This window comes from Oncorhynchus mykiss, chromosome 10, assembly GCF_057628025.1.
Source record: "Oncorhynchus mykiss isolate SJ-2025 chromosome 10, ASM5762802v1, whole genome shotgun sequence".
NCBI classification, from domain to species: domain Eukaryota; kingdom Metazoa; phylum Chordata; class Actinopteri; order Salmoniformes; family Salmonidae; genus Oncorhynchus; species Oncorhynchus mykiss.
Genome location: NC_143031.1, coordinates 50,256,503 through 50,273,986, shown reverse-complemented (window position 1 = coordinate 50,273,986; position 17,484 = coordinate 50,256,503). Strand labels below are relative to the sequence as shown.

The 17,484-nt window shown below is 43.2% G+C and overlaps 1 protein-coding gene across 1 annotated transcript in view; it reads right to left on the bottom strand.

Moving 5' to 3' along the window:
- Window positions 1-4,025: 4,025 nt before the first annotated feature.
- LOC110534200 (uncharacterized) overlaps window positions 4,026-17,484 on the bottom strand; it is a 38,410-nt gene continuing 24,951 nt past the window's right edge. Inside the window, exons 13-24 of the mRNA XM_036933304.2 lie at window positions 17,263-17,307; window positions 17,089-17,178; window positions 16,915-16,968; window positions 16,709-16,774; window positions 16,445-16,471; window positions 16,136-16,204; window positions 11,553-11,615; window positions 11,404-11,430; window positions 11,262-11,315; window positions 10,879-10,965; window positions 6,732-6,770; window positions 4,026-5,269 (exon numbers count right to left, since the gene is read on the bottom strand). Of these exons, the coding sequence (XP_036789199.2) occupies window positions 5,267-5,269; window positions 6,732-6,770; window positions 10,879-10,965; window positions 11,262-11,315; window positions 11,404-11,430; window positions 11,553-11,615; window positions 16,136-16,204; window positions 16,445-16,471; window positions 16,709-16,774; window positions 16,915-16,968; window positions 17,089-17,178; window positions 17,263-17,307 (624 nt within the window). The 3' untranslated portion in view covers window positions 4,026-5,266. The remainder of the gene's footprint in view (window positions 5,270-6,731; window positions 6,771-10,878; window positions 10,966-11,261; window positions 11,316-11,403; window positions 11,431-11,552; window positions 11,616-16,135; window positions 16,205-16,444; window positions 16,472-16,708; window positions 16,775-16,914; window positions 16,969-17,088; window positions 17,179-17,262; window positions 17,308-17,484) is intronic.

Sequence of the window (17,484 nt, the reverse complement as noted above, 5' to 3'; positions counted from 1 at the left end):
ACTCATTTTAAGCATACAAATTTCAACAACATGCTGGTTGTCTGGTTCCAAAATGTTGAATAGGTACAAAAATCTGCAGGGTGAACCATTCATTAAAAATATTAGAAATTTGTCATATATGAAAGAAAAGTCAAGGGGTACAAGACTGTACAAGACTGTATACATACCAGAGTTATGCAAACAAACTATTCATCCCATACAGCAGTCCTGTCTGGGGCCAGAGTTCCGGTCTAGAAGCATGGATTCGACTGCTCCTACAGTCTTGCTTCCGTACTGCAGTTTAACTGACGTTCGGCCCAGAAAGACCATTTCCATTAACTGCCATATAAATTAGTCATATTTGAAAATTCTTAATAAGACACTTTAGTCATCACCTTTGTGCACAAAAGATCCATTGAATTATTAGCTGAAGCTGATTATTTTTCCACCACTCACAGCCGAAGATGTTACCATTTATATTCATCCAATGTCTACCATGTTTTTGGATGACGTACTGAGCTAGTGCGCATTTGAAGTTGGGCCGTCCATGAATCGGCGTATGTGAACGGCAGTGTCTAGTTCATTTATACCTCAGTGGTTTGTTTCTGTGGCAGTGTAAATGCTAAGTTTGGTGTAGTTTTTGTAGCTCTGTATCATACACTGCATTTGAGGAACAATGGGAAAGTTATTCTGCTTTGAAAGTTGATAAACTTGTAACCTCACGATTGAGAAAATGGCCTTGAATGTTTTGGTACCTACTGGAGAGCTCTTCTTTGTCTACACACATTCAGCATCGTTCACACCCTCTTAAGCTTTAGCCCCACCCATCTTGTTTCGCTCTCTGAGCGTTCAGAGCGCACACTGGACGCTCTGGCCGATGAGTAGGGTTGATCTGAGCGTTTCTGACCTCACAACGGCAGTCAAGCACGTAAGCTAACTGGCTAACATTGGTTAGATTGCTAGTACATTTTCATACTTTTTCGAACGGGCCCCCTGTGGAAATAGAAATCCAACCGTGTCGTTGCAACCGGGGCTTCTCTTTCATGACTTCAATTGATTAATGGGTAACAGCTATGTAGTTGTATCAAGCAGTAATGACGTAACTTAGCGACCAGTGCACGGATGTTGTATAGAGATGTTTGCCGACCTGAGGTGCTTTCCACTGGGCATCTGTATCACTGTGTCGCTGGCGGAAGCTAGTAACCTGTCACATTTTTTCCCCTCCCAGGATTATATTTAACGTAAGATAGCATCTTACATGAGAAATAACTAATTTGGTACCCATATAGATCAAATAAAATAAACTGTTATTTGTCACATGCGCCGAATACAACAACTATATACAGGGGGTACCGGTACAGAGTCTATGTGTGGGGGCACAGGTTAGTTGATGTAATTGAGGTAATATGTACATGTTGGTTGAGGTCAAGTGACTATACATAGATAATAAACAGAGAGTAGCAGGAGTATAAAAATGGAGGTGTCAATACAAATAGTCAGGGTAGCCATTTGGTTAGCTGTTCATGAGTCTTATGGCTTGGGGTTAGAAGCTGTTAGGAAGTCTTTTGGAACTATTATGGCCTTCCTCTGACTCACCCTGGAATAGAGGTCCTGGATGGTAGGAAGCTTGGCCCTAGTGATGTACCAGGCTGTACGCACTACCCTCTCTAGTGCCTTGCTGTCCGAGGCCAAGCAGTTGCCATACCAGGTGGTGATGCAACCAGTCAGGATGCTTTCGGTGGTGCAGCTGTAGAACTTTTGAGGATCTGAGGACCCATGCCAAATCTTTTCAGTCCCCTTGGGGGGGATAGGCCTTGTCGTGCACTCTTCACGACTATCTTGGTGTGTTTGGACCATGATAGTTCATTGGTGATGTGAACACCAAGGAACTTGAAGCTCTCAACCTGCTTCACTACAGCCCTGTCAATGAGAATGGGGGCATGCTCGGTCCTCCTTTTCCTGCAGTCCACAATCATCTCCTTTGTCTTGATCATGTTGAGGGAGAGGTTGTTATCCTGGCACCACACTGTCAGGTCTCTGACCTCCTCCCTATATGCTGTCTCATCATTGTCGGCAAACTTAATGATGGTTTGGAGTCGTGCTTGGCCATGCAGTCATGGATAGACAGGGGGTATAGGAGGGGACTTGAGCACGCACCCTTGATGGGCACTGTGTTGAGGATCAGCGAACGTTAACGGGAGAGCAAACTTTCCGATTTCCCGAACTCACTTCCTTGTTTAGCCTAAATCACTTGCATTGCTCGCACTTTGAAATCCACAATGCAGATGGGAGGCTATGGGCTACGGTAGATGGTGATGTACTAAGAGATCAGCCAATGAACATCCAGCGGGAGTTTTTCCCGCTCCTGCCATAGGCTCCATTCATGTCCCTTTCTCTTTCAAACCAGACGGTTTGAAAGAGAAAGAGCCGGTGGATGAGATTAAGTGCCAATGTACAATGTCGATATCCATATTAACAACACTTTCATTGAAATTAATTTAATCGTAGCTAATTATGATTATGATAAATCAGAATTGGCAGATACAATTTCCCAATCTTATACTTCCACATGTTATTGTGGTTGTTGGCACTTTGCATGTATTTCAGCTAATGAAAAGCTTATCATTGTGAATAAAAGAGTGGAAGGGTAAGGGGTGAGAAGAAGTTAGGCTTGACCAGATCAGGGGTGATAACTGACCAATGCAGGGCTGAGGGTGACACTTCATAAGTGAGGAGGAGGGGTGATGCTTGACTAGTGCAAATTTGATATTTGACTAGGGGAGGGGTGAGGTCTGAGGAGGAATGACAAAGTTCCTGATATGTAGATAGAGCTATCGTTAAAGATTCTTACAACAGATTAGCTAGCTTCTTATAACATCAATTAACTTTTAATTGTTTTGTTATTTGACAATTTAAAAACACAATACAACCATGCATGTGGATTAATGCATTTAAATAAAAAGTTAAAACGTATTTCCATTGTGGTCCTCATAAAACAAAACAACATACACTGTTCCCCGGGCGCCCATGACATGGATGTCAATGAAGGCAGCCCCCCGTTGCCTTAATCGAGGGGTTGGGTTAAATGCGGAAGACACATTTCAGTTGAATGCTACACAAAGCAGGCTAGGCAATAGACCTACTAAGGCACAAATCATAAATTCATCAGACATTCCAGCCTTTGGACAAAGTTACACAAATAACAGATAGGACAAAACATTGTAGATTGTTGATTGGTCTGATGATCAGACTCGCCGCCGCCCGCAATGATGGCAGTAGTCCATCTGGTTCACACCAGTAGCATTTATATTGTGTAGATCAAGTCTTTCCCAAACTTGGTCCTGTGCCAAGTTTGGGAAAGGGGGCCACGGTTCTTGTTTGGAACACTGTGCTCAGAGGGCACTTTTGGTGCTGCAGTTTAGCTAAAGCCTAAACCAAAAGGACAATTCCCATAGACGACCCTATTCCTAAAATGACACTTTTGTTATCAACTTTGTGGCTAACATATCCATTGAATTCACATGAGGTTGGCGGCACCTTAACTGGGGAGGATGGGCTCGTGGCAATGGCTGGAGCGGAATGAGTGGAATGGTATTTGCTCTGTTCCGGCCATTATTATGAGTCGTCCTCCCCTCCAATGATTTTTCCAGTAATTGTCTTCGAGGCCGTTTTTTTCTTCATCCCTCACAGCCAGAAATATGAACATTTAATATTCATCCATTGCCTGCCAATCATCTGGCTGACGTGATGACATTGTCGCTGCTTGCGCTTGCTCCAGTGCGCACTGATTGCTAGTGCGCAGGCGTTATCGGCTCTGTAAAGCAGATGGCAGTGACCACAAAACGGCGTATGCAAACATGATTACGTAGATTACGTTGAAAACAACAGGCGTCCATCTTGGCAGCAGTCTCCAGTTGTTTTATACCTCAATGGACAGAACCGACACCAACCGGCAGCATTTGCAAAATGAAGAAAAATGAAAAAAGTAGGCCACCAACATTATAAAGTACAATGCAACTTGAACTTCATAATTAAGAATACAACAATTTGCATTTGAAATAGTATTTAATATGACAGACAACTTAATTAAAAACGGCATGTTCCTAGAACAAACATTTAACCCAATCAGCCAAACAGGTAGGTTTGATAGGTAGATGTTTTTGTTTACCTTGATGTCAGATGTAAAAAGTCTTCAAAACATTTTAGGATTGTTATACAATTTTCCATGTTAGGCCTAATTCAAAAAGTTGTACAGTGTTCTGTGTCAATTAATTCCACATAGCATGGTTAGAGCACTCAGAGGAATGAAAAAAAGCATTTGATGCAACAATAGGTAAAAAATTTGAACCCATCATAAAAATCGTAAAACGTTTTAGACCGATAATGATCTAAACATTAAGCACATTTAGGAACATTATTGCAAACAAAGACTCCATGGTGAGGGCCATCATCTGTGCTTCCCCATACAGATGAAGGATCTTAATTTGATCACTCTTTTGTGGCTGAAAATTTTCCTGCACGCAGGACACGCAAACTTGTAATGTATTTGAGGTTTAAAAAGGCTCCTAAAGTTTGTAATTTCCACTTAAAAATGTCAAACTTGATTTGCCATAACAAAATGTTTATCAACCCCTACAAAAAAATGTCAAGTAATTATAATCCACATAATAATTCACATGTCCTGTTGCTGCAGGATTATTTTCCTGCTGTAGCAAACTGGATCAAATTAAGACCCTACATCTGTACCTTTCCTAAGGTTGGGATAGGCACATGGCATTGGGTCCATGCCGTGATGGTTGGTCCTTTCAAAGCAAACAACAATCACAGGAGTGATGGGGTAGAATCATTTGCAAGGTGCAGGCTGAGTTGCACACTCCAATGCTGGATCTCCATGTGGGAACACTAGTGAGTCTGTTAGACAGTCAATCATACTGTATTTCAGGTTAATACTGTATTTTCAGGTTCCCCGATTAGATATACTGTAAGCAGCAACATTTTTCCATCTGGAGCTGAGTGCATTTGCTGCTCCTTTCCATTTGTAACCAGTCTCCTTCTTTGTGTGCACTAGATCTTTCCTCTACCCAATCTCTAAACCTTCAAAAAAAACATGCTTTCTTTTCATATGCAAAAAGTAAAAAATATTGATTGTGATAGACGCACAATCCAAATTCCAATATGAAAACCTCAACATATTAAATAGGAATTGGCAACGACAAAAAAACTACACTTGAATTTTAGTTGAAAAATATATATCGATATGTACAGATCCCATGTACCAGGTAACTCATCACTGAAAGAGAGCAAGAACAGAGACACACATTCACTAGCAGGTAAATTATACTGCACAAATCATACAATACACCAGTGGTTCCCAACCTTTTTCGGCTACTGTACCACCAGCTGAATTTTTCTTATGGACTCATGTCTCCTCAAGTACCCCCTGTGGGTAGGCCAAGTACACCCACTGGTACACATACCCCTCGTTGGGAACCACTGCTGTACACTTATATAAGATTAAACATTTAAGTGATAATGCCCTCGAAGCCGATGTTTGGTGGATATATTGGCACGATTGTTGTTCGGTCCGAGACGATATATCCTCCAAACACTGGCTTCGAGGGCATTATCACTTTTATACAACAGGTATATTTTATACAACAATATATAACATATTCAAATAATAATTTACATATTTGAATTAAAAACGTTATTTTGATTAATTTATTCATACTATTTCATCCATACAAGATATAGTCCCGGCACAAATCTAGGGTTGCTACCCAAGCCGGCTGGATGTTCGTTCTATCAGTTCGGTTGCTAGTGATGCGACCCAGTCGTTCAGTCTTTTTGTTCTGTATCCAGTCGTTCGTTCTAAATGTTCCATTGTCATACTGGCTGGCAACATTCTTATCCCTTGCTTCCTAGCTAGCCAACTGCGGCTAATTTACAGTCAAGTCAAAAAGTGCAGCCAGAATAACAGCAAAGTAGCCCCATTTGCATTTGTTTAAGCTGTTTTCTGGTGACATTTATTTGGATACATCCATAACAATGAGCTAACGAGGTGCGATTTTTCCTGGCATAGCACATGTGCTCACTTGTCAGGACACTGTTGTTCAAAGCAGGAGCTAGCCAACAACACAGCTAACAAACTGAAGCTGGAAAGACTGCAAACTAGCTGCACTTTGTTTGACCTTTTTTTCAATTTACATTTCTTTGTATATATCCATAAAAATTATGCCAGATGATTCATGATTTCAACTGGCTGAGAAGCGCTGTCTGTCTGTCTCGTCCCGACTCCAGACACGTTCATTACTATGGGAAAGCTGGAGATCAAATTTGAATACTGAAGCACTGTTGCAAATTTCGGAGAGCCAGACTACAAGGTTTATTCAAATGTCCCCTGTTGAAACTAAATGTTAGCCTAAAAGAAATGTGAGATAATGTCTAGATGCTTTTTATAGTGGAGAATACAAATTGCTAAATTGCTTGGCTGGGCTGATGAAAAAGTGGATTGCGCAGTCAGATGGAACAGAGTAAATAGGCATTTTAACGTCATAGATTTAGACGGTGGTAACTTGGTGGTATCTTGTGGAATAGACACCGGCTGGAATGTGGTTTTAACCAATCAACATTCAGGATTAGACCTACCCTTTGTATATAACTTCTTAAACTCCCCCAAGAGAGCCAAATGCCTACTTGGGCCAGAGCAGGCCAAACAAACAGAGCCTCAGAAGTACTATTGCTGTACAAACCTTATGCGAACACCCTGGTATGGGCAATCCATCCCGACCCTGGTGATAGAAAAGAAACACCTTCATTAAACAAACATGCAGTATTGCATTGCCCACAGATAAATATGGATGTCTTGTAACAACAAAATGGTAGGAGGACCAGGCTCAGCCACCCCCCAATCTCCTATTTGTTTAAAATGCAGTTGTTTCAGGTTCTTTCAGTCATATTCATCGCTCTACTCTGCCTGTCTGCTTCTCTCTCTGTCTGTCCTGAACTTTCGCTAGCAAACTTGCAACATTGTATCAACTGGGCCCTTACAGTTTCCCACGCCTAATGAGCTCGGGACAGACAGCTGAATTTGTGTCCCGTATTTCAAGTGTCTCAACTTTTTTTTTTTACAGAAATGGTACATTTGTCAGCAAGACAAATCACTTAATTCAGGCTACCAGAGCGTAGGCCTAATGACATTCGCCGAATGTCATTACACTTTTTGGTATTTTGTAACAGTGTCTTTCCATTCATCAAATGGCGTGCTCACAGTGCACTGTTTGGATGTGGAGTTATTTTGGAGTGGAGAAACGTGCACAGGTAGCCTACTTTTTTAAGTGATTTGTTTGACAATCAGATTAAAACATCACAAGGTAAGACATGTTTACTGTTAAAATACTTGTAATTTACTTTGCTTCATCACACAAAGAGCCATTGTTACAGACAGAAGCTTCCGTAGCCTGGTGTCCTTGATCAACCAAATCTAAAATATTAAGTTTCACCAAAATAATGTTTCCAGTCAACAGAGGCACATCCAATATCTATATTAAAACAGTCAGGGTTTAGAAATGATTCAGGGAACAGAAATGAAAACTGGAAAATAACTATATTTTTCGAGGAACAGAATCAGAACCGAGAACGAAAGTGATTTATACTGTTCCAGAAGCAAGCATGGGAACTGGTTAGTAATGTTATTTTAAAGTTCCAGGTATCTTTTTCCATTCCCACAAAAAAAACAGTAAGTATTGTCCCTAGAGATACAGTTTAGATTTGGTTGATCAAGGATGCCAGGCTATGTAAACTATGGCTCGTTGCAGGATGAAGCAAGCCTTTACTATTAGGCCCAGAAAATAACAGGAAGTTCAGTGAGAGGAAAACAGACCCCCAAATGTCACTGTATAATTCACACTCTGAGGAGAAATATCTAACACCACAATCATGCCATCAAACCATCCATTAACTAATGCCATATTACAATGACCAAAGATGGAGAGTCTTGCTGGTTTGTTGCTGGCAAAGTATGGCTACCACTGCATCACAGAGAGCAGGAAGACAGGCAGGGACAAAGGCTAAATAAGAGGTGTGGTATATTCATTTCAAACATTTACTGAGTTACAGGTCATATAAGGAAATCAGTCAATTGAAATAAATTAATTAGACCCTAATCTATGGATTTCACATGACTGGGAATACAGATATGCATCTGTTGGTCACAGATACCTGTATAAAAAGGTAAGGCAATGGATCAGAAATCAGTCAGTATGTGGTGTGACCACCATTTGCCTCATGCAGCGAGACATATCTCCTTCGCATAGAGTTGATCAGGCTGTTGATTGTGGCCTGTAGAATGTTGTCCCACTCCTCTTCAATGGCTATTTCTGGATATTGGCGGGAACTGGAGCTCAATGTCATACAGGTCGATCCAGAGCATCCTAAATATGCTCAATGCCATCTGAGCCACCCGTCTGCCCAGCGCCGCCTGAGCCACCCGTCTGCCCAGCGCCGCCAGTGCCGCCAGTCTGCCCAGTGCCGCCAGTGCCGCCAGTCTGCAAGGGGCCGCCAGTGCCGCCAGTCTGCCAGGGGCCGCCAGTGATGCCAGTCTGCCAGGGGCCGCCAGTGCCGCCAGTCAGCCAGGGGCCGCCAGTGTCACCAGTCAGCCAGGGGCCCCCAGTGCCGCCAGTCAGCCAGGGGCCGCCAGTGTCGCCAGCCAGCCAGGGGCCCCCAGTGTCGCCGGTCAGCCAGGGGCCGCCAGTCAGCCAGGGGCCGCCAGTGCCGCCAGTCAGCCAGGGGCCGCCAGTGCCGCCAGTCAGCCAGGGGCCGCCAGAGCCCCTCAGCCCAGAGGCGCCAGAGCCCCTTAGCCCAGAGGCGCCAGAGCCCCTCAGCCCAGAGGCGCCAGAGCCCCTCAGCCCATCTGGGGCTCCACGCAAGATCTCACCCTGTGGGGTCAAAATGATCACAAGAACGGTGAGCAAAAATCCCAGAACCACACGGGGGGACCTAGTGAATGACCTGCAGAGAGCTGGGACCAAAGTAACAAAGCCTACCATCAGTAACACACTACGCCGCCAGGGACTCAAATCCTGCAGTGCCAGACGTGTCCCCTTGCTTAAGCCAGTACATGTCCAGGCCCGTCTGAAGTTTGCTAGAGAGCATTTGGATGATCCAGAAGAAGATTGGGAGAATGTCATATGGTCAGATGAAACCAAAATATAACTTTTTGGTAAAAACTCAACTCATCGTGTTTGGAGGACAAAGAATGCTGAGTTGCAGTCAAAGAACACCATACCTACTGTGAAGCATGGGGGTGGAAACATCATGCTTTGGGGCTGTTTTTCTGCAAAGGGACCAGGACGACTGATCAGTGTAAAGGAAAGAATGAATGGGGCCATGTATCGTGAGATTTTGAGTGAAAACCTCCTTCCATCAGCAAGGGCATTGAAGATGAAACGTGGCTGGGTCTTTCAGCATGACAATGATCCCAAACACACCGCCCGGGCAATGAAGGAGTGGCTTCGTAAGAAGCATTTCAAGGTCCTGGAGTGGCCTAGCCTGTCTCCAGATCTCAACCCCATAGAAAATCTTCGGAGGGAGTTGAAAGTCCGTGTTGTCCAGCAACAGCCCCAAAACATCACTGCTCTAGAGGAGATCTGCATGGAGGAATGGGCCAAAATACCAGCAACAGTGTGTGAAAACCTTGTGAAGACTTACAGAAACCGTTTGACCTCTGTCATTGCCAACAAAGGGAATAAAACAAAGTATTGAGATAAACTTTTGTTATTGACCAAATACTTATTTTCCACCATAATTTGCAAATAAATAAATTAAAAATCCTTCAATGTGATTTTCTGGATTTATTTTCTCATTTTGTCTGTCATAGTTGAAGTGTACCTATGATAAAAATTACAGGCCTCTCTCATCTTTTTAAGTGCGAGAACTTGCAGAATTGGTGGCTGACTAAATACTTTTTTGCCCCACTGTATATAAAAGCAATAAGGCCCGAGGAGGTGTGGTATGTTGTCAATATACCATGGCTAAGGGCTGTTCTTAGGCACGACGCAATCTGTGGTATATTGGCCATACATCACAAACCACGAGGAGCCTTATTGCTATTATAAACTGCTTAGCAACGTAATTAGAGCCGTAAAACTAAATGTTTTGTCATATCCGTGGTATACGGTCTGATATACCACTGCTGTCGGCCAATCAGCATTCAGGACTCAAACCACACAGTTTATAGTTTATTTATACCATTGGCATTTTTGAATAGGTGTTTCTAATTGTCTTAAAGGGCATTCTAGAGTGTGTATTCTTTCCCTATAACGCGTGTTTTATATTTGCACAGTATAATAATATAATGACTATAGATCATTTATACATGTTTTCTTTGAGCTGCTTTTGAAAGCAAAAGTCAAATTGAAAACAGTATTGCTATTGTTGAATTCGATTTTCATAATAGCAAGCTAGAACTGATGGTTAGCTAAACTAGCAAGTGTATTTGTTTGGTTACGATGGCAACTACTGTAGCTATCTAGTCAACTTTCTAGCTACTTCAGTGGACGTTGAACACATTTCTACAGGAAAATGAACACATTTATACCGGCAAATGTGTTAAATTATAGCCATGGTATGAAAGGGATAATCAACTCAGGGCTCTATGCGTTCGCTGGAAAATAACGGTACTCCATGGAAGTAGGTCAGTTCCACTCCACTTGCGGGTCATGGAACACACTTTACACTCCATTCATTATTTTCCATAGAATGCATTGCCCCTCATTGATTATCCCTTACATAAAACTCTGCTCTACCAAATGTAACCTAATAATTAGGGGTTTGCCCTTGAATGGAAAGACAGTGTTTGAGGAAGAGTGAGCGGAGAGGCAACAGGAAGAAGTGACATACCACAGGACAGGGCTGGTCCAGTCCAGGGGGGCCCTCCTCGCCCTTCTGTCCCTTCAGTCCCTTCTTTCCCAGCATCCCCCTGTCACCCTGAGAGAGAAGAGTGACAAAACAATAATATATAACAATATATTTAGCGGATGCTTTTATCCAAAGGGACTTAGTCAGGCCTGCATAAAAACTTTGTAGGTATGGGTGGTTCCAGGAATCAAACCCGCTATCCAAGCGCTGCACCCGCCATGCTCTACCAACTGCCAGAGAGGACCACAGAGGAGACAAGTCTCTCGTCGAGCATCAATGTCTTCTCCAGATTTGACTATAACATGCTAGGTAACAGAAGATTAATAAACGTAGTCACAGTAGCCCCTGCTGTGGCTGATGCACACCTTATCTCCTCGGTCCCCTCTGTCCCCCTTTTCTCCCATCAGCCCGGGGAAACCCTGACATGGAGAGAGGTAGTGGTTAATGAAGGCTCTTTATCAACCATACTAGTATCAGGGGGGATATGACCGATTTAGACACACTTACATCCAATCCCGGCAATCCTTGCTCTCCCTGTTGAAATGAAATATGATGGAAGTTAATCCTGAAGCAGCTTACTTTGAAAAATACTGCAAGGGACTCTGATGCCGTGTCCGTATCCTCTACAAACAGGGCATATGAAAAATGCTGCAAACCTTTCTCCCTATGGTGCCAGGGAGACCAACCAATCCTCTAGAACCTGGAAGACCCTGAATACCCTGTGTGCAGAAATAGTGTCATCTGTTATGTGGGTCGTGATGTTATATGCAGCAGGGTTGGGGACAATTCTGAATTGAGTTGCTAATTCATCATTTATTCTAATGTAATTACTGCATTCGAATAGAATTTGAATTGGCCACACAGGAAGCAGAATTAAAGTAGAATTATGTAATTCAACGACATTCAAATGGTTCATTTATTCTACACATCACTATTATTACTTTCCCTAGCAAGAAACCAAAAACTGCAGCTAAAACAGAAAGGGGAACTAACAGAATCACTAACAACAACCAAGGCTGCAAAGCTGCGACTGGTACAGCTTGGTTCGGTTAACCGTCCACTGGCAAACATAACAGGATTTACAGTAAGCCACAACATACTGTTTCAGACCAGGCCAGAATAAGTTACGCAAGATACGGTCATACGTCTTGTTAACCCCAGGATGGCCTGCCAATACTACCATCGTGAGCCAACCTCAGTATCTCTTGTCAAAGAGTAACTGGAACCACAATTTGACACACCCTTTGCCAATAGTCTTGCCCAGAAGTGGCGCGAGAATGCCATTTCCTCATCAGAACACCATCTGTCAAAGTAACCCACACGCTCTTCATCAAACTCCTCCTCTGGACGTATCTCAGCAAAAAGAGGAGAGAGGGAAACATCTTTACTCTGTTCAGCAATCAGCTACTTCCTAGAAATTGAAGTGTCAACTGTAGGGACCCTCTCTTCCTTTAGTGGTCCTACAAACTTGCTAATCTTTGGTGTTTTCAAAGGAAAGGTCAACTCAGGAGGTTTACCGAAATCAGGATCACACATAAACGTCTCAGACAGATCAAACATGGTGGGATCACTGACATCCTCCTCAACACTAGACTTGCTCCCGGCAACTTTCTTAGACATAGCACTTGTAACGGCACACGGTGGGAACACTGGAGGTTACTTTTCTGATAACCCATCAGGTTCCTCCAGTCTGGGTTCCTTACAAACGGCAGGATTTGACACGACCTTCCCTCCAGTCAAATTGTTGCCCAAAATGAATGAGACCCTCTTCACTGGTAGGTCCACATTATACAAAGGAACTTCCATGCAACCTATCTCCATGCCCTGTACTAACACACTGTACCCAGTTGCTAAAGTGTCAGACAAAGGCAAAACACCCTCCAAAATGAAGGATTGGGCTGCCCCAGTGTCTCGCAGTATGTTCAAGGGCTGCTTAACAGCATCATCACTCTCCAGAGACACAAACATGTTTGAAACAAAGGGTTCATATACATCTGATCCAAAATCTTGTTTAGGAGATAAACCAGTTCCAACCAGAGACTTATCGGGCTGGAGTGCTCCCACAAGAAGAAACAGCTTTTTATCCCTCTCATTTTTCTGTTTCAACTTAGGACACTGAGAGACTGTCCTTTCTCACGGTAGTAATGACAAACTGGAGGACAAAAAGAACCAGTTTTCTGACGATCTTTGTCCTTGGGCACTGGGGAAAAAGACTGAAACCTCGCTGGGCTGGGAGCTTTGTTTGTGAAGGTAGTTTTATGTGTCAACACAAACTCATCTGCACGGACTGCAGCTTTCTCAAGAGTGTGCTCATAAATGTAGGTACACTATGTGTACAAAAGTATGTGGACACCCATTCAAATAACTGGATTCGTCTATTTCAGCCACACCCATTGTTGGCAAATCTATAAAATTGCACACACAGCCATGCAATCTCCATAGACAAACATTGGCAGAAGAATGGCCTTGCTGAAGAGCTCAGTGACTTTCAAAGAGTCAGTTAGTCAAATTTCTGCCCTGCTAGAGCTGTCCCAGTCATCTGTAAGTGCTGTTATTGTGAAGTGAAAAAGTCTAGGAGCAACAACGGCTCAGCGAGGAATTGGTAGGCCACACAAGCTCACAGAATGGGACCATTGAGTGCTGAAGCGTGTATCGCGTAAAAATCGTCTGTCCTCGGTTGCAACACTCACTACAGAGTTCCAACCTGCCTCTGGAAGCAACGTCAGCACAAGAACTGTTCGTCGGGCTGTTCATGAAATGGGTTTCCATGGCTGAGTAGCCACACACAAGCCTAAGATCACCATGCTTAATGCCAAGCGTTGGCTGGACTGGTGTAAAGGTCACCGCCTTTGGACACTGGAGCAGCGGAAATGCGTTCTCTGGATTGATAAATCATGCTTCACAATCTGGCAGCCCAATGGATAAAACTGGGTTTGGCGGATGCCAGGAGAACGCTACCTGCCCCAATGCGTAGTGCCAACTGTAAAGTTTGGTGGAGGAGGAATAATGGTCTGGGGCTGTTTTTCATGGTTCGGCCTATGGAAATCTTAACGCTACAGCATACAATGACATTCTAGACGATTCTGTGCTTCCAACTTTGTGGCAACAGTTTGGGGAAGGCCTTTTCCTGTTTCAGCATCATAATGCCCCCATGCACAAAGCGGGGTCCATACAGAAATTATTAGTCAAGATCGGTGTGGAAGAACTTGACTGGCCTGCACAGAGCCCTGACCTCTATCCCATCAAACACCTTTGGAATGATTTGGTACATCAGTATCCGACCTCACTAATGCTCTTGTGGCTGAATGGAAGCAAGTCCCCACAACAATGTTCCAACATCTAATGGAAACCCTTCCCAGAAGACTGGAGGCTGTTCTAGCAGCAAAAGGGGGACCAACTCCATATCAATGCCAATGATTTCGTAAAGAGATGTTCGACGAGCAGGTGTCCACATACCATACTTTTGGTCATGTAGATTAGCAACCCTTTCATGAAGGAAATTCTTTAACTGCTCGAGCAGTGTGAGGGTTTTTAAATCGTCAAGTTCCTTGACCTCTTGAGAACCACACCACCGATCAAAAAGTAATGCTTGTTCCCTTGCAAATTCAACATGGCTTTGTGATTCTGTCTTTCATAATTGACAGAAATGTTGTCTGTATGCCTCTGGGACCAACTTGTAAGGATAGCAGCTTTAACAGTGTCATAATCTGAGCTCTGGTCAAGAACACTTTGGAGGATATCTCGTGACCATTTTAGGGATGTGGCAATCCCCTCAAACAGAGTACCGGTACAAGCCGGCTGTTCCGACCAAGATCAAAGTCTGATGCGGAGTACTTCCAGATCTCTCCTGTAATCGAATGGCATGCTCACGTTCTTGTTCTTGTCGTCTGGCTCCAACTTTGTCTTTAGTTCTAACTCCCTCAGCAGCACGTCTACGGGACTCACCGCGCTACCCGTAGCAGACTTTTCATCAGCCTCTCTCTCTGGGAGGATTTCTTCCTCCAACAAAGCAGTATAGACTAACTCTTTGAATACTGCTTTTGAATCGGCATGTGCAACGAGCCCCCATTTTGGTACGTTCCCTAGCAAGACACCCAAAATTGTCACTCAAACAGAAGAGGAAACTAACAAAGAGTCCCTAAGAACAATTCAAACGAAACAGGTGGGATTCTAGGAGGGGTTCTGAAAGACACTCATGAGGGTGTCCACTGAAAGTTGACTAGCAACAACACCTGGGACCTAAATGACACCACTCCCACCATGAGTACCCACTAAATTTGAGGTAAGAAGAGGTAAACAAAATTAAGAAAACCCACACCAAATTTAGACAGGAAGAAAACCAAAAAGTGGAGCTAATTGAAAACAGGGAAGATCAGATAAAGGATTGTTTTCGTTTTGGGATTATAGTCCTGCAACCACCTTACAAGCTCAACAGACCTCTGACATAATGTCCAAACATGAGTTCATTCAGACTGAAACCAAGAGATTATTGAACAACCTCCCACACTGCAAATAGCAAAAGAGAGACCCCTTCATCCCAGTCTTTTTCGAACTCAAAGCAGCAAGCTCTCAACATAAACTTCATAGACTCTCAACAAGAACACCTTGAGACTCTGGGTGGTAGGCACTAGAGGGGCAATGGGCAACACCCAACTTTTACAGCATTCGTTGAAAGACCCCTACATGAAACTCAAAACATCGTCCTCGGGGCTCATCCAGGATCTGAACTGGGATCTGAGCCCGGAAAACGATGCTCATGTTTATTTTGACATACAGTGATCAATAATATGTAAACAAAATATATTAAAAAAACATGGTTGAAACATTAGATTTTTAAAGACTCATTCTCTGTAAATGAATTTAAATAATTATAGTAGTCTGGACATGTTCGAAGATTCTTTTGTAGGTTTATAATAATTCGAAATTCTGTGTGACATGTTTGAGTGGTCATCAAGCTAATATTTGAAATGACATCGGTGTTCTTTGCAGCAATAAATGACAGATGCTTTTGGTAAAAGACGAGTCGAAGGAACGAGACTGTCATGCTTCATGTTGAATTCTACTTCCTTTAATTGAAATGTAATTCATATTCTGCTTCCTGTGGGGGGGGGGGGGGGGGGGTGCTCAATTCAAATTCAAATTTGAAGTTCAAAGTTGAATTCAATTCAATTTCAGAAATTCCCGAATGCACCCCAACCCTAACATGCAGTATGAGTGAGACAGAATAGGATATAATTACCCTTAACCCAGGAGGTCCTCTGTCACCTGCATCCCCCTTTTCTCCGCTCACTATGTCGCCTGGTTCCCCCTGCGAGACATTGACAAAAGCACAAATTCTAGCTGGTGCTTTCATTTCCTTGCGAATTACAATCCATCTTCTCTCTGATTTACCGCAAGTACAATTTTCATTTTCTATTCTAACATCCAGCTTTTCATTATCTGTTAATGCAACATTTTGAATGACAGGGCATTCCAGTGCAGCTTTAGTAGCCTAAAGAATCCTGGGTCATTCTAGGGGCAGGAAGAGATCAGAGCCCTGACAACACACCTTGGGGCCAGGCATTCCATGATGTCCCTGAAAAACACAATGTGTTATCTCATTCTCTTTGTAAACACTGTTCATCACAAGAGCATATTAAAGCACGTAAATTATTTAAAAACATTTTACAACAATTTACTAGGTTTCTCTGAGAACAGGTTGAGTATGGAGTGTTTGACAGTCATCTATATGCAGACAGAACATTGGTATCTAGAGAGTTTAAGCTTTTGATACCCCCCTATTATTAAGAAGACAGAGGGACCAGTTACCCACCATGAATCCTTGGAGCCCAGGAGGTCCGGGGGGCCCTGGAGGGCCTGCGATAGAGATGATCTGGGCCTAAAGCAGAGAGAATTAGGATAACCAGAGGTCACACAATCATATAACACTACTTGACCATGATGAGATATCACACAGTTTGGTGTAGACAGTTAACAGTTTGGTATAGATACAAGTTTGGTATCTAAAACATTACTGACCAGATTGTCCTCAAACCTTGAATCTCCTCTCGCTCCTTTTTTGCTGTCAGCTCCCTAAGAGAGAAAAAAATACATTATATGGACAAAATCTACAAAGCAGTGGGATACTAGACTGCCATGCCATGCCCATAGCCCGTTGGGTATCCATCAGGACATAGCCCATATCCCACTTACCACAAGCCCAGTTAGGCCTGTCAGACCTCTCTCTCCCTTTTCCCCTGCCACTCCAGGCATCCCGTCATCACCTCTCTCCCCTTTTGCTCCCTACAGAGAAGAGGCACAACATGAGGTGGATACAATGATGTCTAGTACAATAATAATTAATTATTACAGAGTCATGTCATTTACCCTATCCCCATCAGCTCCAGGTCCACCATGTGAGCCTGATTCTCCCTGTTGGCATGAAGGAGACAGGAAAACATGTGTGTGCCTATTGTCAATCCATAAACCAAAGCCATACTGTAGATGACTGCACCAATAATGGATATAACTGACACTCTTATCTAGAACAACTTACAGTCAGATAATAGAAACGACACACTGTGCATTGCGTATAATAGATACAATATA